Consider the following 24203-nt stretch of genomic DNA (forward strand, 5'->3'; position numbering starts at 1 on the left):
CTTTACCCATCCGCGAGATGTGGCGTGGTGGTACGCCCCGTGACGTATGTTTGCACGGCATGTTGGGAATTGTAGTCGGTCTTCCCAAGCCCCGCCCCCGATGACGCCAGTTCCGGGCTAGCGTCCTGTGCTTGGCCGGCTGTTGGCGCCCCTCTCAGCTCCACGTACCCGCCATGGTGAGTACCCGTGCTCGTCCCCCACCCCAGCGTTTCCCCTCAGACTTCACTAGCTGCTACGAGCCTTTATGGCCCTTGAAATAACTGGTTCTGCCGGGGCCCACGGTGGTAGTTGCGAACTCCGTGGTCTGGGCCGTCCTGTCCTCGGCCTCTCCCGGTAGGACCGGAGGGAAACTGCCCCTCACAACCTTGAACCCCCGGCCCCAGCGCAGCCGCCTTTGGATACGCGCTCCCTGCACCTTCTACTTGTGCATGCATTTTGAGAACGAGAGAATTATGAGGCGTTTTTGAAGGTTTCGAGGAAGGATTGGACCTGGGAAAGATACGAGTGACTTTGCAAATACTGTATTCTCTTAGCTGCTGTGATGTCACACTCCCCTGGTTTCCCTCTTAATTGCTCAAGCACGTCCTCCAATCCGTATCCTAGACGTGGCGTTAAGTACTTTTCTTTACACCCTATGCTTTGTCCAAAATTTGTATCTCCAGCTTAGAGATGTATTCTGAGCTCCAGATCCTCATATCTACTAAACTGTACCTCCACTTGGATGGCTCATATGTATTTCAGACTCAGCAAGTTCAAAACTGACTCACCATTCCCACCTCCCCTCGTCCCACCCCTGCTCTTCCTCCAGTGATCCCCATCTCAGTTCATTGCGCTACCATCCACCCCACCGTTGTTATGCCAAAACCCTGGAAATCATCCTTGACATCGCCCTTTTCTCAACTCCTGACCATCTGTTCACTCATCAAATGCTATGGAATCTACTTCTAAATGGCTGTCAGTCGTCACTGTCTCTAACTATCCTTGTCCTTGGCACCGGGAGATCTAACCATCTGCTGTGGTCTCTTAAGTGGTCTTTTAAGCAGGCCTTCACCAATCTGAGCCCCTGCCTGGAATGGGCTTGTCCACCTGCACCCCCATCTTTCCTTTGGAATTGCTCATCCTCTTACGTACTTACCCCTCAGATCTCAGTTTAAATATTATCTCTTCAGAAAGGATCTCAATTCAGAAGTGTAAGGAGCTTCTAGTGCATTCTCATAAGATCTCTTATGGAACTTTCACAACAACCCTGTGAAGTTGTATATTTTTCCAATTTTACAGAAGAGAAGACAGACTTGAGTGATTAGTTACAAGGTCATACAGAAAGTAACAGTTAAATGTTGCTGTTGCCTGTCTTTATAACCCTTATCTTTAGTATTTTTCGGTGCCAGTAAATATTTTTTACTCAAATAGGTGCATAGTATTTAACTGACTTATTTGCTTAACAGACTTGTTATTGATAGTGTTTAGGTGGGGTTTTTTGTTTGCTTGCTTTTTGCTATGATGAATAACACTATGATAAGTGGGTAACATTCAAGCTAAATTTGTCTAAACTTTCTTGATTATTTCTTTAGGATAAACTCCACGAAGTATAATTGGGGAAAAGGGCATGGCCTTTCAACAGGTTACAATTTATGGAAAATAAAATCAGTCACCCTTAAAAAAATGTGACAAGGGGAATTCCCTGGCGGTCCAGTGGTTAAGACTCCTCACCCAATGCAGGGGGCACGGGTTCGATCCCTGGTTGGGGAAGAACCCGCATGCCACGTGGCACGGCTAAAAAAAAAAACAATGTGACAAGGACTTATAAATGAGAAAAATAGTAATGGTACCTACTTGGTAATGTTCTGAGGATCAAAGTTAATATACGTCCAAGCGTTTAGCATAGTGCCTTTTTCTTTTTAAGGGCTCAGTAAATGTTAGTACTTACTCATTTATTTCAAAATAGGGTTCTTACTGTGTAGTATGGTTCTTCAGCCTGTTTGGGACATATTTTGAGTATCTGATGAAATCTTTGAAACCCCTTCCTCCTTCCCACTCCTCTCCCCCAGCAAAATGATATATGTCTTTGTCATACGTCAACTACCTGCAATGTATGGACCCAAATTAAGAACTGCTAATAGATTCCACTTTACAAGTGCTTTTTTCCCCATTTATAAGTTGCAAGCATTTTCTTATGACATTAACTATTCTTATAAAGCATTATTTTTCATTACTGTATAATATTCATAATCATTTAATCAGTCTCCTCTTGTTGACAGGTTAACATCTGTAAACCCTAATCTTTGTGTGTTTTGCAAATTTCCTTAGAAAATAAATTTCTAAATGCAGAATTACTAGGCCAAGAATGTGAATATACGGCTTTTTTTTTTTTTTTTTTTTTTTTTTTTTTTTTTTTTTGCGGTACGCGGGCCTCTCACTGCTGTGGCCTCTCCCGTTGCGGAGCACAGGCTCCGGACACACAGGCTCCGTGGCCATGGCTCGCGGGCCCAGCCGCTCCGCGGCATGTGGGATCTTCCGGGATCGGGGCACGAACCCGTGTCCCCTGCATCGGCAGGCGGACTCTCAACCACTGCGCCACCAAGGAAGCCCTATACGGCTTTTTTTTTAATTTTGTTTTATTTATTTTTTTATACAGCAGGTTCTTCTTAGTCATCAGTTTTATGCACATCAGTGTATACATGTCAATCCCAATCGCCCAATTCATCCCACCACCATCCCCACCTCCCCGCCCCTTTCCCCCCTTGGTGTCCATTCGTTTGTTCTCTACATCTGTGTCTCTATTTCTGCCCTGCAAACCGGTTCATCTGTACCATTTTTCTAGGTTCCACGTACATGCGTTAATATACGATATTTGTTTTTCTCTTTCTGACTTACTTCACTCTGTATGACAGTCTCTAGATCCATCCACGTCTCAACAAATGACCCAGTTTCTTTCCTTTTTATGACTGAGTAATATTCCATTGTATATATGTACCACATGTTCTTTATCCATTCATCTGTCGATGGGCATTTAGGTTGCTTCCATCACCTGGCTATTGTAAATAGTGCTGCAATGAACATTGGGGTGCATGTGTCTTTTTGAATTATGGTTTTCTCTGGGTATATGCCCAGTAGTGGGATTGCTGGATCATATGATATATATATATATATATTTTTTCTGTACGTGGGCTTCTCACTGTTGTGGCCCCTCCCGTTGCGGAGCACAGGCTCAGCGGCCATGGCTCATGGGCCCAGCCGCTCCATGCCATGTGGGATCTTCCCAGACCAGGGCATGAACCCGTGTCCCCTGCATCGGCAGGTGGACTCTCAACCACTGTGCCACCAGGGAAGCCCATGGTAATTTTATTTTTAGTTTTTTAAGGAACCTCCATACTGTTCTCCATAATGGCGGTATCAATTTACATTCCCACCAACAGTGCAAAGGGGTTCCCTTTTCTCCACACCCTCTCCAGCATTTGTTGTTTGTAGATTTTCTGATGATGCCCATTCTAACTGGTGTGAGGTGATACCTCATTGTAGTTTTGATTTGCATTTCTCTAATAATTAGTGATGTTGAGCAGCTTTTCATGTGCTTCTTGGCCATCTGTATGTCTTCCTTGGAGAAATGTCTGTTTAGCTCTTCGGCCCATTTTTGGATTGGGTTGTTTGTTTTTTTAATATTGAGTTGCATGAGCTGCTTATATATTTTGGAGATTAATCCTTTGTCCGTTGATTTGTTTGCAAATATTTTCTCCCATTCTGAGGGTTGTCTTTTTGTCTTGTTTATGGTTTCCTTTGCTGTGCAAAAGCTTTGAAGTTTCATTAGGTCCCATTTGTTTATTTTTGTTTTTATTTCCATTACTCTAGGAGGTGGATCAAAAAAGATCTTGCTGTGATTTATGTCAAAGAGTGTTCTTCCTATGTTTTCCTCTAAGAGTTTTATAGTGTCCAGTCTTACATTTAGGTCTCTAATCCATTTTGAGTTTATTTTTGTGTATGGTGTTAAGCAGTGTTCTAATTTCATTCTTTTACATGTAGCTGTCCAGTTTTCCCAGCACCACTAATTGAAGAGACTGTCTTTTCTCCATTGTCTATCCATGCCTCTTTTGTCATAGATTAGTTGACCATAGGTGCATGGGTTTATCTCTGGGCTTTCTATCTTGTTCCATTGATCTATGTTTCTGTTTTTGTGCCAGTACCATATTGTCTTGATTACTGTAGCTTTGTAGTATAGTCTGAAGTCAGGGAGTCTGGTTCCTCCAGCTCCGTTTTTTTCCCACAAGACTGCTTTGGCTATTCCGGATCTTTTGTGTCTCCATACAAATTTTAAGATTTTTTGTTCTAGTTCTTTAAAAAATGCCATTGGTAATTTGATAGGGATTGCATTCAATCTGTAGATTGCTTTGGGTAGTATAGTCATTTTCACAATATTGATTCTTCCAATCCAGTAACATGGTCTATCTCTCCATCTGTTTGTATCATCTTTAATTTCTTTCATCAGTGTCTTATAGTTTTCTGCATACAGGTCTTTTGTCTCCCTAGGTAAGTTTATTCCTAGGTATTTTATTCTTTTTGTTGCAGTGGTAAATGGGAGTGTTTCCTTAATTTCTCTTTCAGATATTTCATCATTAGTGTATAGGAATGCAAGAGATTTCTGTGCATTAATTTTGTATCCTGCAACTTTACCAAATTCATTGATTAGCTCTGGTAGTTTTGTGGTGGCATCTTTAGGATTCTCTATGTGTAGTATCATGTCATCTGCAAACAGTGACAGTTTTACTTCTTCTTTTCCAATTTGTATTCCTTTTATTTCTTTTTCTTCTCTGATTGCCATGGCTGCGACTTCCAAAACTATGTTGAATAACAGTGGTGAGAGTGGACATCCTTGTCTTGTTCCTGATCTTAGAGGAAATGCTTTCAGTTTTTCACCATTGAGAATGATGGTTGCTGTGGGTTTGTCATATATTGCCTTTATTATGTTGAGGTAGGTTCCCTCTATGCCCACTTTCTGGAGAGTTTTTATCATAAATGGGTGTTGAATTTTGTCAAAAGCTTTTTCTGCATCTGTTGAGATGATCATATGGTTTTTATTCTTCAATTTGTTAATATGGTGTATCACATTGATTGATTTGCGTACATTGAAGAATCCTTGCATGCCTGGGATAAATCCCACTTGATCATGGTGTATGATCCTTTGAATGTGTTGTTGGATTCTGTTTGCTAGTATTTTGTTGAGGATTTTTGCATCTATGTTCAGCAGTGATATTGGTCTGTAATTTTCTTTTTTTATAGTATCTTTGTCTGGTTTTGGTATCAGGGTGATGGTGGCCTCATAGAATGAGTTTGGGAGTGTTCCTTCCTCCACATTATTTGGAAGAGTTTGAGAAGGATGGGTGTTAGCTCTTCTCTAAATGTTTGATAGAATTCACCTGTGAAGCCATCTGGCCCCAGACTTTTGTTTGTTGGAAGATTTTTAATCACAGTTTCAATTTCATTACTTGTAATTGGTCTGTTCATATTTTCTATTTCTTCCTGGTTTAGTCTTGGAAGGTTATACCTCTCTAAGAATTTCTCCATTTCTTCCAGATTGTCCATTTTATTGGCATAGAGTTGCTTGTAGTAGTCTCTTAGGGTGCTTTGTATTTCTGTGGTGTCTGTTATAACTTCTCCTTTTTCATTTCTAATTTTATTGATTTGAGTCCTCTCCCTCTTTTTCTTGATGAGTCTGGCTAATGGTTTATCAATTTTGTTTATCTTCTTAAAGAACCAGCTTTTAGTTTTATTGATCTTTGCTATTGTTTTCTTTGTTTGTATTTCATTTATTTCTGCTCTGATCTTTATGATTTCTTTCCTTCTGCTAACTTCGGGTTTTGTTTGTTCTTCTTTCTCTAGTTCCTTTAGGTGTAAAGTTAGATTGTTTATTTGAGATTTTTCTTGTTTCTTGAGATAGGCTTGAATAGCTATAAACTTCTCTCTTGTAACTGCTTTTGCTGCATCCCATAGGTTTTGGATGGTCGTGTTTTCATTGTCATTTGTCTCTAGGTATTTTTTTATTTCCTTGTTGATTTCTTCAGTGATCTCTTGGTTATTTAGTAACGTATTGTTTAGCCTCCATGTGTTTGTGTTTTTTATGTTTTTTTCCCTGTAATTCATTTCTAATCTCACAGCGTTGTGGTCAGAAAAGATGCTTGTTATGATTTCAATTTTCTTAAATTTACTGAGGCTTGATTTGTGACCCAAGATGTGATCTATCCTGGAGAATGTTCTGTGCGCACTTGAGAAGAAAGTGTAACCTGCTGTTTTGGGATGGAATGTCCTATAAATATCAATTAAATCTGTCTGGTCTATTGTGTCATTTAAAGCTTCTGTTTCCTTATTTATTTTCATTTTGGATGATCTGTCTATTGGTGTAAGGGAGGTTTAAAGTCCCCCACTATTATTGTGTTACTGTTGATTTCCTCTTTTATAGCTGTTAGCAATTGCCTTATGTATTGAGGTGCTCCTATGTTGAGTGCATATATATTTATAATTGTTATATCTTCTTCTTGGATTGATCCCTTGATCATTATGTAGTGTCCTTCCTTGTCTCTTGTAACATTCTTTATTTTAAAGTCTATTTTATCTGATATGAGTATTGCTACTCCAGCTTTCTTTTGATTTCCATTTGCACGGAATATCTTTTTCCATCCCCTCACTTTCAGTCTGTATGTGTCCCTAGATCTGAAGTGGGTCTCTTGTAGACAGCACATATACTGGTCTTGTTTTTGTATCCATTCAGCGAGCTTGTGTCTTTTGGTTGGAGCATTAATCCATTCACGTTTAAGGTAATTATCAATATGTATGTTCCTGTGACCATTTTCTTAATTGTTTTGGGTTTGTTTTTACCTCTTGTGTTTCCCACTTAGAGAAGTTCCTTTAGCATTTGCTGTAGAGCTGGTTTGGTGATGCTGAATTCTCTTAGCTTTTGCTTGTCTGTAAAGGTTTTGATTTCTCCATCGAATCTGAATGAGATCCTTGCCGGGTAGAGTAATCTTGGTTGTAGGTTCTTCCCTTTCATCACTTTAAGTATATCATGCCACTCCCTTCCGGCTTGTAGAGTTTCTGCTGAGAAATCAGCTGTTAACCTTATGGGAGTTCCCTTGTATGTTATTTGTCGTTTTTCCCTTGATGCTTTCAATAATTTTTCTTTGTCTTTAATTTTTGCCAATTTGATTCCTGTGTGTCTCAGTGTGGTTCTCCTTGGGTTTATCCTGTATGGGACTCTCTGCGCTTCCTGGACTTGGGTGGCTATTTCCTTTCCCATGTTAGGGAAGTTTTCGACTTTAATCTCTTCAAATATTTTCTCTGGTCCTCTCTCTCTGTCTTCTCCTTCTGGGACCCCTATAATGTGAATGTTGTTGTGTTTAATGTTGTCCCAGAGGTCTCTTAGGCTGTCTTCATTTCTTTTCATTCTTTTTTCTTTATTCTGTTCCTTGGCAGTGATTTCCACCATTCTGTCTTCCAGGTCACTTATCCGTTCTTCTGCCTCAGTTATTCTGCTGTTGATTCCTTCCAGTGTAGTTTTCATTTCAGTTATTGTATTGTTCATCTCTGTTTGTTTGTTCTTTAATTCTTCTAGGTCTTTGTTAAACATTTCTTGCATCTTCTCGATCTTTGCCTCCATTCTTTTTCCGAGGTCCTGGATCATCTTCACTATCATTATTCTGAATTCTTTTTCTGGAAGGTTCCCTATCTCCACTTCATTTTCTGGGGTTTTATGTTGTTCCTTCATCTGGTACATAGCCGTCTGCCTTTCCATCTTCTCTATCTTTCTGTGAATGTGGTTTTTGTTCCACAGGCTGCAGGATTGTAGTTCTTCTTGCTTCTGCTCGTGAATATAAGGCTTTTGATTCTTATTGCCATATCACCCTATGAAGAATTCTAAGAGTTTATACTCCCACTGTCAGTGATATGTTAGTTTCCTCTCATTGTCTTGACCATCAGTTCTTATCATAATAGGGTCAGTGTTTTTGTCCCATTCTTAAACTAGTTATTTTCCATTGATCTTTTCATGTCATTGTTAAACCCTATAATTATTAAAACTGTAATTTAGGAATACTTTCTTAGAGCTGTGGTCCTCACCCTTTTCCCATTAGACTCATTCACATGGAGGACGTTTTAAATATCCTTGTGCCAAACCCTCCCCAGACCAGTTAATCAGAATCTCGGGGGGTGTAGCCCAGGAATCAGTATTTTAAACTTCTCAGGTGATTTCAATGGTTGAGAACCTCTAATTTAGAATTTAGAGTGTTTTGTTTTTCTCCATAAAACAAGGAATTAACTCGTGAAATAACTTGAAAAATCAAGGTTAATTAATGCCTAAACCTAAATTCAGTTCAATTGTAATTTATATGAGGATGAGTTTTTGTTTTACAATGAAATTTTGGTTTTATTTGTCTTAGGTTATTTCAGAGACTATGGATATACTCTTCAGAATGAGAGGTGGCCTTGATCTAGCTTTTCAGCTAGCTACTCCTAATGGTAGGTCTGCTAAAATACTCTGCTTTTTTATTATAAAGTTGATTATGAAATATAGTGAGATTCTTACCATTTTGCACATGAAACTGAGAGATAGGATGAATAAACTCTCTAAGGTCATATAGTTAGTAAGTGATATAAATAGGATTTAAACTTAGACACTGTTCCCCACCACCTCTAGCCCATGGGGCTCTCTGTGCACATTAGGAAGAAGTATCCCCTTACTTAAGAAATTTTACTGCCCTCTCAAAGAAAATTGTCATGATAAATATAAATATCCACCATGAGCACAATATAAAGAGGCGCCCAGACTTGTACATTGTAGACTTACAACTGTACATAACCCTGAGTCTCCAGAGCCCACTCTCTTGAATGTCATGTTGTTTAGGAATAGTAGGCAAGCTCTATGGGAGAAAAATCAGCAGTGTTTGTATAAACCAAATTCTAGGATGTCTTCCTGTTTCTGACTACTACCGCAAACTGAGGCAAAGAATAACAGAGGAAGAAGATGAGGAGCTGTGTCTGAGATGTGTTTCATCTGAGATGCCACAGTAAGCCAAGTGCCAACTCCCAACAGGCATTTGGTAATTTGAGTCTGAAACTTAGGGGAGAGTGGTCAGAACTGGAGATAAGAGAACTTAATGTCTCTCAAGGATGATAGTTAATACCTTGATACTAAATGAAATCACTCAAGAAAAGCATGATCAGTGGTGTCAGGAGCCACAAAGAAGTTGAGAAAGATAAGGAATAAGCAGTGTCAGAGCCCCTTGAAGGAGATCACCAGCTGGCGATTATTTACTGGCCCTTTGGAAAGAGGGAGTGAATGCTGAATGTTCTTTCTGACCCATCCCTTCATATTAGACAATTGTTCTCAATCTTGGTCCACATTCTAATTCCCACTTCCAGACCAATTAAAGTCTCTAAGGACAGAGACTCGGGCATCAGTAAGCTTTTTAGGTGATTCTCTAATGTGCCATCAAGATGAGAATCGTTTTGCAAGGACTAAAACTCACTTTTAGGCCTATCTTATCAATAAAGTATTGTTGTTCCTTAATACGTTACTTGTATGGATAAAGCCTTACATTTTACAACTTAATAAAATTGAAGGTATATTTTGCTATGAACTTATCGCAAAGTATAACTAATACATTAGTCACCAAATATAATGATGTAATTTCAAATGTAAAGACTACAGATACTTTTTACCTAGTAATTAATGTATTTGAGCTTGTCTTCTGACTTCATAGTATTCCTCCTCCTGTATCAAACTCTTTGAAGCACTCAATGAAGGGAATCATTAATGAGGAAATTGAGGGGAAGAAGGTGCTTAACTTAAAGACATCACAATTATTTAGGTACTTTACCTCATGGTCCTTCAGGGATAAACAGAAGGTAATCCAGGAATTATGTTTGTCTTTTGTAGTGCAGCTAAAAATCTTTAAATCTGGCTTTCTGAAACATATCAAGATATCTTTTAATCTGACTTGTTATAAGTAATCTTTTCTCTACCACAATCTCAAGGTATTTATTTATCAAGATATCAGTGTGATAGTTAAATAAATATTTTAATCACAAGGTTAAGTAGGTTTAGGATTTAGGAGTATAAAGCTAGGACAAGTATTTAAATATTGTCTTCTTCAGATATATCTTCTTTATAGTTTTGACTTTGGAACCATGAAAATGTTTTTCATATTTAAAAAATTCTATAAAGTAAAAAGGAAATCCCTGAAAATGAAGTCAGACAAATATCAGGTTGATGACATACCACACAGAGAAAAAAACTGTGACTTCGGAGCACAGTACTTTGTACAGTCTTAGTAGGATATAGTCCAAGGAAGAATAGAACTATAAAGAAATTTAAATTTCATTCAACAGTTTTATTGCTATAAGTAATAAAGTATTTTGAGAGTAATTGGAATCCTTATACATTGCTGATGGGAATATAAAATGGTGCAGTTTCTTTGGAAAACAGTTTGGCAGTTCCTCAAAAAGACAGTTACCGTATGACCCAGCAATTCTTCCTAGGTGATCACCTAAGAGAATTAAAAACGTATGTCCACACAATAACTTGTGCACAAATGCTCATAACAGCATTATTCATGATAACCAAAAAGTAGAAACAACCCAAATGTGTATCAGCTTATGAATGGATAAACAAAACATGTTTTGCTCATACAATGGAGTGTTATCCAGCCATAAAAAAGAGTGAAGTGCTAATTCATGCTATGGATGAATTCACAATATGGATGAATCTTGAAAGTATTAGGCCGAGTGAAAGAAGCCAGACACAAAAGGCCACGTAATGTGTGATTCCATTTATATGAAGTGTCCAGAATAGGCAGATCTATAGAGACCAAAAGTAGGTTAGTGATTGCCATGGGAGAATAGGGAATGACCTCTGGTAAGGCCAGGGTTTCTTTGGGGGTGATGAAATGTTCTGGAATTAAATAGTGATGATTTTACACCTTGTCGTATACTAAAAGCAACTGAATTGTACACATGAAACAGTGAATTTTATGGTCTATGAATTTTATGTCAATTTTTTTTTAAAAAGGCAAAAAAAATGTTTTTATAGTATTGAATATAGGGAATGGATATTTGGGGTCAGTTTTACTGTGCTGTACTTTTGTGTGCTTGGAAGCATTCATGTTGAAAACTTTACAATTTTTCTTATTCTATTTATATTCTTTTAATTTAGAAATTTTTATCAAGAAAGCACTAAAACATATGTTGAGTGACCTGTCAACCAAGCTTTCTTCAAATGCACTTGTGTTCAGAATCTGCCACAGTTCAGTGTACATATGGCCTAACAGTGACATGAACACCATTCCAGGAGAACTGACTGATAGTTCCACCTGTAAGAACATAATGCGCTTTATTCAGTGAGTATGCTTGGAGATGGCTAGAAGTGTTTTCACAACATCATTTCGTATGGTAAACATCTTTGTGTATTAAAAATTTAGATTTGAACAGGAAGAAGATACAAAACGAAAATTCATGAGGAAGAAAGACAAAAAGTTGTCAGACATGGTAAGCAAATCACCTATCTTCTTAGTGATAAAAATTTTCAATCCTTGAATTTGGAGTTGAGTGAGATCTTAGAAATTACTTAACCCAACTTTCTTATTTTTTTAACAGATCAGATTATTCAGGTCCAGAAAAATTAAGTGACTTGCCAGAGGTTATATCTCTGGTGTACATATCTAAACTTTTGTTCCATTATAATATATATCTTAAATGGGTTTTTTGGATGCTTTGTTTGCTCCCACAGAAATAAAATAGCTTGAGTCCGTTTACAAATTATTTAAAAACAAATAAAAAGGGATCATTCTGAAACATGACAGTGACACATTATGCCATATGAGGTAGTAAATAATAAATGATTTACTTTTCTTCACACTGTTTTGCTTCTGTTGATTTTTGAACCAGTACTATTGAGTACCTGCCACATGCCACAAACTTTGCCAAATATTGGAGATGGAAAATGGAGCTGCTGCTTCAAGGCAGGAAGTTGTACAAAGTTAGTATACCTTTAGTGTTTTTCCAGACTAGTAAGGAAAATAGAGTGGACGTGAGGTTGGAGATGTGGGCAGGGACCACTCAGGAGAAGCCAAACCAAAACAGTAGCTACGGTAATAAAGAGGAGGGAATGGATACAAGAACTATTTAGGAGATCAAATAGATTATACTTGGAAACTAATTGGATGTGGGATGACCAGCTTCTTGCTTGGGTAAAGATGGAAGATGGGGAAGACATGAGGTCAGTTTCGGTCACATTATGTTTTAGACAGCAGTGAGGGGGTCCACATGAGCTGTTAGATTTATAAATGTGGAGTGTACAAAAAAACTGTGGGCTATGGGTAAGGATTTGAGAATTACCAGTCGTTGGAGCTTGACATTTGGAGGGATACAGATCAGTTCTTTTGCAGGATGTTCCCCAGTTTGGGTCTGGGTTTGTTTTAGGCTTCCTCATGATAGATTCATGTGGTCATTGTCGGTAGGAATACCACAGAAGTAACGTGTGTCCTTCTCAGCACGTCATATGAAAGAAGCATATGCTCGGTTCTTGTATTAGTGCTGTTAACTTTGATCATTTAATGTGGTATCTGCCAGTGTTCTCCACGGTGAGGGTACTATTTTTTGCCCTTATAATTAGTAAGTATTTTGTGGGAAGATACCTTGAGTTTATATATATATCCTGTTCCTCATCACGTTTTTACCCATCACTTCTAACATCAATTGATAATTTTTGCCAGAATCTTAGCATTAATCTGATGGTTGCAAAATAGTGATTTTTCTAAGTCTATTGTTTCCTTTTACATTTATTAGATGACATTATACTGTGAGGGGGAGATTTTCCATTTCCCTATTTGGTTATTAACTGCATGGAAGCATGGATTCCTATTTTATGCAAAGAGTTATCTGTGACTGTTACTGTCCTTAGTTATTTTGATGCTCACATTTTCTAAGATTTGGCCAATAGAAATTTCATGCTGGCTCTGGTGTCCTCTTGACACCATATTTTTGAGTACTTGCTACTTTTTCCACAGGATGTTCCAGACACATCTTGTACTTGCCCTGTCCTAGCTCAGGAATCATCCATTTCCCCAAGGAACACACACATGTATATATACATACTATACATAAATAACACATACATCCATATTTATCTGTGTAAATCATATTATACATCCAGTTCTACTTCAGCCTCACACAATTCCTGACCTCTTTCCAGTGAGAAACCTGGCTTCCAGTACTCTTAATATTTTGCTAAATTTGTTTAGTATACAGAAATCATTTTCAGAATTGTTTTCCCATACCACTATCAAAATCAAACCTACTAATAGAGTTCAGTATTTGTTTATAGTTTTTTATGTCTTTAGACCACAGGTATATAGTCATAATATATGTTTAAAAGTTGCTTCAGTGTGTGGTTACTGTATCTTGTTCATTTGATTTTTTTTGTTTTGTTTTGAAATTTTTAAATGTATACAAAAGTAGGGAAAATAGTTAACTGAAGCCTGGTGAACCTAACTTTAATGTTTATCAGTACGTGATCAATCTGATTTCACCTTCACTTCCCACTCACCTTCCCCTTCTCCTCAGATTGTTTTGAAGCAGGGAAGATTTTTTCTTTAAGCTAAGATTTGTGCTTTTCGGTAATTTACTGTAATATAGCTTATATGGTCCTTAAAAAGTCCTTTTACTTACCTTTTATATTATTGTTCAATGTACTATAAGTTAACTTTTACTGTTTTATCTTTATAGCATCAAATAGTAAATATAGATCTTATGCTGGAAATGTCAACCCCTCTGGCAGCTGTAACACCCATCATCGAAAGAGAAAGTGGAGGACACCACTATGTTAATATGACTTTACCAGTTGATGCAGTTGTATCTGTTGCTCCAGAAGAAACGTGGGGAAAGTAGGTATTTTCTAATACTACTGCCATGTTTAAATGAGGACCCTCTCCCAAAGTAATCAGAGCTCATTTTAAATTATCATATAGGCATATTCAGGGTTGTTGTTGTCTTTACTGTGATTTACTCCTTGTTTATTGTTAAACTAAGAGTCATCTAGTAATTAGACGTTTATTGGAGGAAGTAGAGTAATATGCAAAACTTGTAGGGTTTTCCCTTTATCTACACAGAGGAAATTTAGTTTATTTAACATTTAACTTTTCATTTTTTAGACTTCCTTTAATAAACCTGGTCCAATCGAGGATATATTAGGAATATAGTTACTCGACACTTTCATGTATCATAAACTACTATAACTTTGTTAATGCACTTGTATATTTTTCCCCCCTCAGAGTTCGTAAATGTCTAGTTGATGCAATTCATAATCAACTAACTGATATGGAAAAATGCATTTTGAAATACATGAAAGGAACATCTATCGTGGTCCCTGCACCACTGCACTTTTTATTACCAGGGGAAAAAAATCTTGTAACAATTTCATATCCATCAGGAATTCCAAATGATCAGCTGCAGGCCTATAGAAAGGTGAAACCAATTCGTTTTTTCTTAAAAAAAAATACAGCTATGATTCATTTTGTGTTTAATTATGTGTTTCTAATAAATGGACATTGTTTTGTGATTTAATTTTAAAGTGTGGACGCAGACTATTAGCTTTACACCTTATTTAATTTCTGTTCTATAACTTTTTTTAAGTATTATTAATGAAAAAATACTTTGTTAAACCATATGTAACATTTTAATTTCATATGTTCAGTGTAGTTCATATGTTATTTTTCTGTAATGAAATTTAGAACTGAAAAGATGCTTACATGCCTAGAGCAGCTGATGAGTGTTATTTAATATATTCCTTTTCTCTTCCGTTACTTCCAGATTTGTGAAAGAGACAAGATTAGAGTCAGAGAAGGGAAATTAGGATTTATGCTATTTCTAATTAGGATTTATAGTATTACTCCATCCCCCACATCCCAGGGTTATTTGGGTTTTATTAGAGGCATTTTGAAGAAAACATGATCAGCATTCAAAGAACTGAGATTTCTTGGCAAAATAACTGGTTTGGCAGTACATATTTTTGATGTGTGGCCTTGCCTGGCATCCATCAAATTATACCATGGGACTATCTTCCCAGTCTCTGTCCCTGAAAAGAGATATAACAATGTAACCCTCTGTACCTCTCTGTAAGTGCCAGATGAATTGATTTGCAGAGGCAACAGTTACATAAGCTAATGATCCCATTCAAACTGCTAGAATACATAGGAAATAGCAAAAGAAGATGTCAGACTTTTCAAAGTAACTATTACATGTTTTTACACATTCAGGAATATATTGCCTTTTAAACATGTATGTGTATTTTTATTCTGATGCCATATTGGTTGGTTTCATGCCACCAATCTCTATAATTTAATCACTACCCCTTTTATTTGTTAAGTACTCTAAGCATGATTTTTAAAAATATTTTGATATAATTATATCATTGTTAATTATAATTTACTCATTTATGAGGCTGTTTCAAAACCAGTCTTTAGCCTGGATGTATTTTAACACAGTGTGTTATAGTGAGTAATTTTAAATAATCTCAATTCTCTGACTCTAACGAATTATTATCATTTTTCTACATTCCCTTCCAGTTTCTATCCATATACATAGATAAACAAAAATAAATCTTTTTTGGTTTTAGTTTAAATCTCACTTTCTTTGACCTTAGTGAATTAAATCATAAGTGCGTTTGATAATGTTTATAACCAATATATAGTAAATATTCTGTTTTGTATCTAGTTTGAGTTTATTTATTGACTAGGAATCTAATCATTTAACTTTTTTTCTCTTCTTTCCTCTTGATTCTGATTTCATTTAGGAGTTACACGATCTCTTCAATCTGCCTCATGACAGACCTTATTTCAAAAGGTCTAATGCTTATCACTTTCCAGATGAACCATACAAAGATGGTTACATTAGAAATCCACATACTTATCTCAATCCACCTAACATAGAGACTGGTATGGTGAGTTTAATAATTCTTTATGTGAGTCAATTGATCATAAGTGTCATTAGTTGTTTTTTGTCTGTACCCAGTGGAAGTTGTAAGGATCAATTCATAATGGGTATCATCGTCCCTAAAACATACTTTGCCACCTTTTTCTTTTAATGATCATTGCTTAAGATAGCAGTAATTCACAGTGGTCTAAAAAGGTTAGGAATAGATAGTGTGTAGCACATTTCTCTTACTAAAATTCCATTCCTTAATTTCTTTAAAGGCTTGTCCCGCTTTATTTCCATTCTGAACCTGAGAAATCATGCTAATTAAGGGCATATTTCTACACAACTCACACTGTAGGAAAAGGCTAATAAAGCACTACATGTTTCCTGTACAGCACATACCTAGTTGTAAGGGGTAGATCTTTTCACTAAAGGTAGCTCAGAAAAGGAGTGTGGGGGAAGGGTTCCTTTAAGGATGCATGCAGGCTAGTAAGAGAGGATCTCATGGGCAACCAAGAATAGGAATTGTACAGCTGGGCCTCTTAGAACAAAGCAGCGCTGTGACTGGCCTCGGTCTCAAGGCCTACTCTCACTCCTGGATGGCATTTCTCAGCTTTCTTTGGGGGTGCTTTTGATCCTAACTATCCTGTTCCTTCCCTTTACTCTACCTTTTCTCAGCCCCGTCTTCTATTTCCTCATTTTTTCAGCCTGACATAACTTTTCCTACTCTCCCTCAGAGCTGCTCATTGCATGCATTGTTTCAGCTTCATTCCTTGCACTTACTGCCTGATTCACTCTGCACCTCTCAATTCAAATTCCCATAAGAGAAAACTTGATTGGCCCATCTTGTCATGGCATTTATTCAATACCTGCTGAGTCTCCAGGTGCTTTGTAAGGAAATCTTAAGAATTAAAGATGAGTACGTGATACAACGTTGACCCTAGGGCAGTTAAGGGCCTGCTTCTGGTTCTGGCCATCAGCAAGCACTTGGGACAGCAGCTTCACCTGCGAGAGCTATGGGCAGACCAGCTTCGCATAGAACAGCCCTGGCTGGGCACTCACCGTTACATGCATACAAATGAGACTTTAGTCAACGTTTCAGTGACATTGAATGATTTCACTTATTCTGCTTATATGGGAGGAAATCTTGAGAGACCTGTTCCTGATTGAAAATCTTGTTCTGTCACAGTCATAGAATCATAGAATAGGAAATACAAAACGTAGAGTCTCTAACAAGCAACATAACTCTTGATGGTTTTCCCGTAGATTATTACATAAATGTTTTCTCTCTCAGATTATATTTGGAACTCTTCTAGGGTAAGTGTTATATCATATATCCATTTTTCATTCCTAATAGTTCTTTACTAAGCGCCGGGACACTCAGAAGGTACTGAATAAATACTGATTGTTTTTTGGCAATGAAATGGGTTGGTTATCTGTATTGCAAAAATGCAAGAAGCATTTATATATTTCTTAATATTTATTATATGATACTTAATGTGTGCATGTAACATACATGTAAGTTATAAAGCACAGTAAAGAAATCAATATTGGAGAGCTCCCTGCCCCATTTAAGAACTAGGACGTGGCCAGTCTGACTGTGTTCTCCTTCCTATCCACTCCTCTGCCTCCCCGACAACCAGGAGGAACTATTATACTGAGTTTGGGGTTCATCATTCACTTTGCTTTCTTTTAATAGTTTCACCATATATGTCTCTGAACAATGTTGCTTTTAGTCTTGCTTGATTTTGAGTTTTACCAAAATGGTGTCATTCTGTGTGTAGTCTTCTACAACTTGCTTTTTCACTCAATATCATGTAGCTAAGATTTATCCATGGTATTGTGTATAACTGTAGTTCAGTTATCTTTATTGCTGGATAATATACCTTGGTATGATTTTTTTTCCCAGGTTGTTTTGCTATTTAGACAACCCTGCTATGAACGTTACTGTACATGTCTCTTGTTACATATATGCAACAATGTCAACAATTTGCTATATTTGCTTCATTTCTCCTTTTTTCCCCTTGAGCCATTTCAAAGAAAATTACAGGCATCATGCTATTTACTCCTAAATACTTCCAATGGAAATCTCCAAACAATATTAGATTTGCATTCATGATAGTTTGGTTATGATTAATTATTATTTTTTATTCTCTGCTGGATTTAGTTTGCTAATATTTTGTTAAGATTGTTGCATCTGTGTTCATGAATGATATTGTCTTATAATTTTCTTTTCTCATACTGTTCTTACTTTACTTTTGTATCAGTAGTATACTGGCTCATTGAAAGAGTTGGGGAGTGTTTCCTCTTCTTTAAAAAAATTTTTATGGGCTTCCCTGGTGGCGCAGTGGTTGAGAGTCCGCCTGCCGATGCAGGGGACACGGGTTCGTGCCCCGGTCCGGGAAGATCCCACATGCCGCGGAGCGGCTGGGCCCGTGAGCCATGGCCGCTGAGCCTGCGCGTCCGGAGCCTGTGCTCCGCAACGGGAGAGGCCACAGCAGTGAGAGGCCCGTGTACCACAAAAAAAAAAAAAAAAAAAATGTTTATAAGGAACTAAAGTAAGTCTAGCTCTGAGAATAGTAAAATGACTTGGTATGTGTATGTGTAATATAATATATACATCTATCTTAAGTTAATATTTTACTATGTTTCTTCTTTTTATATAGATTTCTGTGGTCCAGGGCATATATGGTTACCATCATTATATGCAGGATCGGATAGATGACAATGGCTGGGGCTGTGCTTATCGATCTCTGCAGACTATCTGCTCTTGGTTCAAACACCAGGGATACACAGAGAGGTCCATTCCAACACACAGAGAAATTCAGCAGGTACAGAACATGCCATTTTGAATTGTAATCAGTTGGATGTTTCATTAACCCTTAATATACCATTAATAATTATTCCTACCTCATGGTGCAGACTTATTTCTGTTTTGAAGGAAAAAAATATAAATACTGGTAATCAGGGAAAATGCCCTAAACGTAATTTTTAATAGCTATCTTGTGTATGGATCTTTTTGTATTTTTAAATACACAAAGGCTCTAGTTGATGCTGGGGACAAACCAGCAACATTTGTCGGATCACGGCAGTGGATTGGATCTATCGAGGTGCAGCTGGTACTGAACCATTTGATTGGTATAACTTCAAAAATACTGTTTGTCAGGTAAGGACACTTTAAGAAATCTGAGAAATCATTTCAAGGAGAATTTGTCATTTTTATTAAAAGAAAAAGCGCATTTTCCCCCACATTTGTTGTCACTCTTTTCTCTTCCTCCACATTGCCTCCTTGCTTTATAAATCTCATTTTTTTAGCCCTAAATTTTTTTGTTATTTTTTAGAAGATGTTTGAGTTTATGAGTAAACTTTGTGGTATCTGCTTATATGCTCTAGGCCTAATCTTAGTCTGGAAGAGGAAAACTTGCAAATATGTCAGTTTTGAGTAGAGTTACAGAAAGTCTAGTTTTTTTGTTTTGTTTTTCTTTTTATTTAGTTTTTTATTTATTTTATTTTTTGGCTGCGTTGGGTCTTCATTGCTGTGCACGGGCTTTCTCTAGTTGTGGTGAGCGGGGGCTACTCTTCATTGCAGTGCGCGGGCTTCTCATTGCGGTGGCTTCTCTTGTTGTGGAGCATGGGCTCTAGGCGCACGGGCTTCAGTAATTGCAGCACGTGGGCTCAGTAGTTGTGGTGCGCGGGCTCTAGGGAGCACAGGCTCAGTAGTTGTGGCGCACAGGCCTAGTTGCTCTGCGGCATGTGGGATCTTCCCAGACTGGGGATCGAACCTATGTCCCGTGCGTTGACAGGCGGATTCTTAACCACTGCACCACCAGGGAAGTCCCCAGAAAGTCTAATTTTTTAATGCTTAAGGCAGAGACATCTTGAAAGGAAAAAATCAAATGTTGATCTATGACTGACCTTTTTGTTTATCTCCTACTCTTTTTGTTCCTAAGATTTTAATTAATTAATAGTGTGTCCAAATAATATATTCATTTTATCTTTTCCAATATATTTTAATCACAATTCTAGTATTAAAATATGAGCAAATATTAATATATAAGATTGATATCTATGACCATCACTATCTTACTCCTTATTTATGAGCTTATGTTTTCAATACATTTTCTATTACAACAACCTTGCTAACTATAGTGTTATTATTTTTATTGTCCAAGTACTTTAATACCTCTGATTTCACAATTGCAGTTTGGATTGGCCGTGGAAATCAGTGCTAACAAATAAGTGATAGATTAAGTAGTGAAGCATATGGTGATAAAAAAATGAGTTTTGGCACAGCAAAACATTATTCATACATTCCCAACTATCTTAGAAATAGTTCATCTGATAGAAAATGGTTTCTTTCTAGCCAGGGTTCTGAAATGGCCTCTCAGGGACGGGAACTGGTTAATCATTTCCAGAGTGAAGGAACGCCAGTAATGATCGGTAAGGTGTTTGGCTATCTCAGGTTCTTTTGGTAGAGTGGAGAGTATGTGAAACTTACAGTTAATAAAAATATGTAATGGCATATAAAATCAGTCATTTTTAAACATATTAAAATTAGCTTTTACGTCATGCATACTGTCCTCTGGATATTATTTTAAAATTTCCAAGGCAGGAGGAAAGTTACAAAAAGGATAATAACCAGAAGTAGTAAAGGCTAAGAAGAGAAATGAAAACTGTGTTCACATGCTTGAAGAGTTGAGAGCAGAATGGAAAAGAGGCAGTGGCCCCTGAGCTGAGCATTGTAAGTCATGGCTAGCACTAACTTGGCTGGCTGTGTGACATTATGCAAATTGCTTAACCTCTCGGGCTTTATTTGTAAAATAAGAGGATTGGATTAGCTGATCTAAAGATTCACGATTCTGTGAGAAATAAGACTTGTCCTGTGATGACAGAAGGCAAGGTAAGACTGGTGTGTAAGAAATGCGGGTAGGCAGATTTCAGCAAAATACAGAAAGTATTGAAAGAGTAGATGGGCAGCACCATTGGAGGTACTCAGTGCAGAGGCAGCATTGCCCAGCTGCTGAGAGAGGTACCAACAGCAGTGGCTGTTACTCCGTTGGGTGGAGTTTAGACCCTCTGTGGCCCTTTTTAAATTCAGCCTAGGTAATTCCATGGATATTGCAGTGAAATATAAACCTAATACGATTATAGATACGATTGTTTCTTTTCTGTCTTAAAGATGTAATTTTATCTTTTCAGAGTATATTTGACATTGTGTCGTTTACAGTGTACGCCAGTTGATTTTAATGCCGTTAGATCAATTAATAGGCAAAATAATCTATTGAAATTGAACGGGAAGTTGAGATTAACATATGCCCTCTCATTTCATATTTCCTCTTCAATAGGGGGAGGAGTTTTGGCCCACACAATACTAGGAGTTGCATGGAATGAGATTACAGGACAGATAAAATTTCTGATTTTAGATCCGCATTATACAGGCGCTGAAGATCTGCAAGTTATTTTAGAAAAGGTAAGTGTCTGTTTAACACAAATTTAGATACAAGGCAAAGAACCCAGAACCAAAGGATAGAAAACTGTCAGCTAACAGAAAGATGGATTATGAAGTGAGCGCAGGGGTCCTCCCTGTAAGGAGGGATTCTAAGGCTGTGATGAGATGAGTAACTGTCTCTCTAGATACAGAGGACAAGGGGGCACTAAAGTAAATTGTGAAAGACAAAAATTTAGCTTAGATTTATCAAGACTTTCTCAGTTATTAAACTTAATAGAATGCGAAAGTCATAAATATATTCGTCTGGAGACTTACAGCTTTGCATAAATATAAATATAGTGAGATATATCAATGCCTTGAAATAGAGTGGAGTATATAACCTTTATAATTTTAGAATTAACCAGAAATTAGCTAAGCAGTATGCTGGACATTATGGAGGCTTGACTGCCTTTAATTTATTTACATATAACTTCATCTCATTCTATGAAGGAGTTATATTTGAAACAGATTTAAGAGTATTTGTTCATGCTTAAACTACCAGCTAAAGGAGGTATAAATTTAAGTTAATTTATAGGCAACTAATTCAGACTTAGTACTGAGTTTTCATGAGAAATTAGTACTAAATTTTCATGAAACTCAGTACTAAATCTTTAGGAGGCGAGTGTTATAAGACATAACACTTGTTTTAAATAAGTTTTATATTCTTTGCCAAATATATTAAAATTACAAAGAAGGCATACAGCCTTTCCAGCTATAAGCCAGTGAATATATCCTATCCACTACCCTTCATTTTTGTCATGTTGTCACTTAAGTCAATATCATTAGTACCCATAAAAAGGTTTCTCTGCTCTTTTTTTTTTTTTTTTTTTTTTTTGGCTGCATTGGGTCTTGGAGCTCACAAGGCTGCTCCTGCAGAGGCATCACTTAGAGACAGTGAAAGGAAAGCAGGGCATGTTCCAGGAGCTGTGGCTGTTGTAACATGATTAGAGCTGGTGAAGCGGTGTGGCTGATAGCTGGAGGGACAGGCAGGAGGTAAATGGAGGATGGGCGCCGGGAGCCAGGCAGAGGAGCCAGGCATTCAGATTTTATCTTAAAGGCAGTGAGACGCCTTAGGATTTTAATTAGAAGCATAATACAGATAAGAAAATTACTTCTTTTTGGCTGGCTTGACAGACTTTGGACTAAATGGAATTATCTAGGTAGAGTTTTCTGATGCGATCAGATAGAGTAAAGCATTGTCCCTGCTTGCTTTCTCTGAGAACTGCACTCTGCTTTGCTAGTTTTTTCTTTTTTTTTTTTAAGCATTAACTTGAGATGTCTGTTTTTTGTGATTAGCAATAATCTTCTTTTTTTAAATTGTTTTATTTTGGGCTGCATTGGGTCTTCGTTGTTGCACGCAGGCTTTCTGTAGTTGCAGCAAGCGGGGGCTACTCTTCATTGCGGTGGGCGGGCTTCTTATTGCGGTGGCTTCTCTTGTAGGAACTATGACCTTTGACTTCAGGTCGCTGCCAGAATGCCCAGCATCTTCCCAGTTAGGTAGGGTAAGGGGTAAAACTACTACCTGTCACTCACATGGTGGCATTTTGAATCCTCACTAGTCTCCTCACAAGTATTTGCAAACAAAGCATTTCATTTCAGAATGATGTAACACAGACAAGTTGTGAGCTGGGTCTTTAAGAAAATATTGATAAATCAATGGCCTTAGAAGAAATTTGATAAACTTCTATATTCACAATGAGATTTTGTTTGAAAGCAATTTTCTCTGCTGGGGAAAAGGATTAATACTGACATAAAATTGAAAAGTGGCATGATTACAGCCTGAGGAAAATGAAGGGCATAGAATGCAACTCCAAGGGCAATCTCAGATTTCTCACTGCCACGTATCACTGCTGAGATGCCACTGCTGGGAAATCGGGATCAAGGCAGTGGCCGATTTGGTGGCTGGGGAGGCCCACTTTCTAGTTCAGTCTTTTTCACTGTCTATACAGTCTTGTTATGGACAGATGCCAGTTAAACTATCACATGCCATCGACTGACAGAATTATAAAACTGTGCATCTTAAAATCAATAAAATGTGGTATTGAGTAACAGTACCATAATGAAGCTTTCCATTTTTTTTTTTTTTTTTTTTTTTTTGCGGTACACGGGCCTCTCACCGCTGTGGCCTCTCCCGTTGCGGAGCACAGGCTCCGGACACACAGGCTCCGCGGCCATGGCTCGCGGGCCCAGCCGCTCCGCGGCACGTGGGATCTTCCGGGATAGGGGCACGAACCCGCGTCCCCTGCATCGGCAGGCGGACTCTCAACCACTGCGCCACCAGGGAAGCCCAAAGCTTTCCATTTTTAATGATTCCTATGATTAAATATCATAGAATTAAAATTTTTTTAATTCTGTCTGAAATGGAACCAAATAAGCTACTTTTCTATGTTTTACAGGAACTCAAATATTTGAATTATATAGGTATTTAGAGCCTTATTCCAAGACCCTGCTGACAGAGCAGGATTGTAAAATGTTACAGTTTCAGTCATGTAGTCCTATAGCTTTGTAAAAGGTTTTCCTTTCCCTTCTCCCAAATCTAGGGCTGGTGTGGATGGAAGGGTCCAGACTTCTGGAACAACGATGCTTACTATAACTTATGTCTTCCTCAGCGACCAAATACTATTTAAAATATCTTGGACTCAAAGACTGTAGTAAAGTTGTACTTTATAAATTTGTTGATAAAGAATAAATTTAATTTCAAATTAAATCCTGGGTATAGTTTGATGGTTTCTATGATTTTTTGGTAAAGGTTGTAAATATTACA

General features: G+C 37.5%; 1 protein-coding gene across 1 annotated transcript; it reads left to right on the forward strand.

Annotated features, from left to right (window-relative positions):
• Positions 1-124: 124 nt before the first annotated feature.
• UFSP2 (UFM1 specific peptidase 2) lies at positions 125-24146 on the forward strand. Its single transcript, XM_081220833.1, has 12 exons — positions 125-176; positions 8421-8499; positions 11195-11378; positions 11460-11526; positions 13765-13922; positions 14310-14502; positions 15830-15976; positions 18618-18782; positions 18993-19117; positions 20315-20391; positions 21297-21421; positions 23980-24146. Exons 1-12 carry the CDS (start codon positions 174-176, stop codon positions 24064-24066), a joined length of 1410 nt encoding a protein of 469 aa, XP_081076959.1. The 5' UTR covers positions 125-173; the 3' UTR covers positions 24067-24146.
• The last annotated feature ends 57 nt before the right edge of the window (positions 24147-24203 follow it).

The sequence above is a fragment of the Mesoplodon bidens genome (assembly GCF_964165515.1).
Source record: "Mesoplodon bidens genome assembly, chromosome: 20".
Classification (NCBI taxonomy): Eukaryota; Metazoa; Chordata; class Mammalia; order Artiodactyla; family Ziphiidae; genus Mesoplodon; species Mesoplodon bidens.

Excerpts from the sequence above, each read along its gene's own strand:
- UFSP2 (XM_081220833.1), top strand. Across the intron at positions 11,379-11,459 it reads AACATAATGCGCTTTATTCA|ATTTGAACAGGAAGAAGATA; the intron begins GTGAGTATGCTT and ends TTAAAAATTTAG. Across the intron at positions 15,977-18,617 it reads CTAACATAGAGACTGGTATG|ATTTCTGTGGTCCAGGGCAT; the intron begins GTGAGTTTAATA and ends CTTTTTATATAG.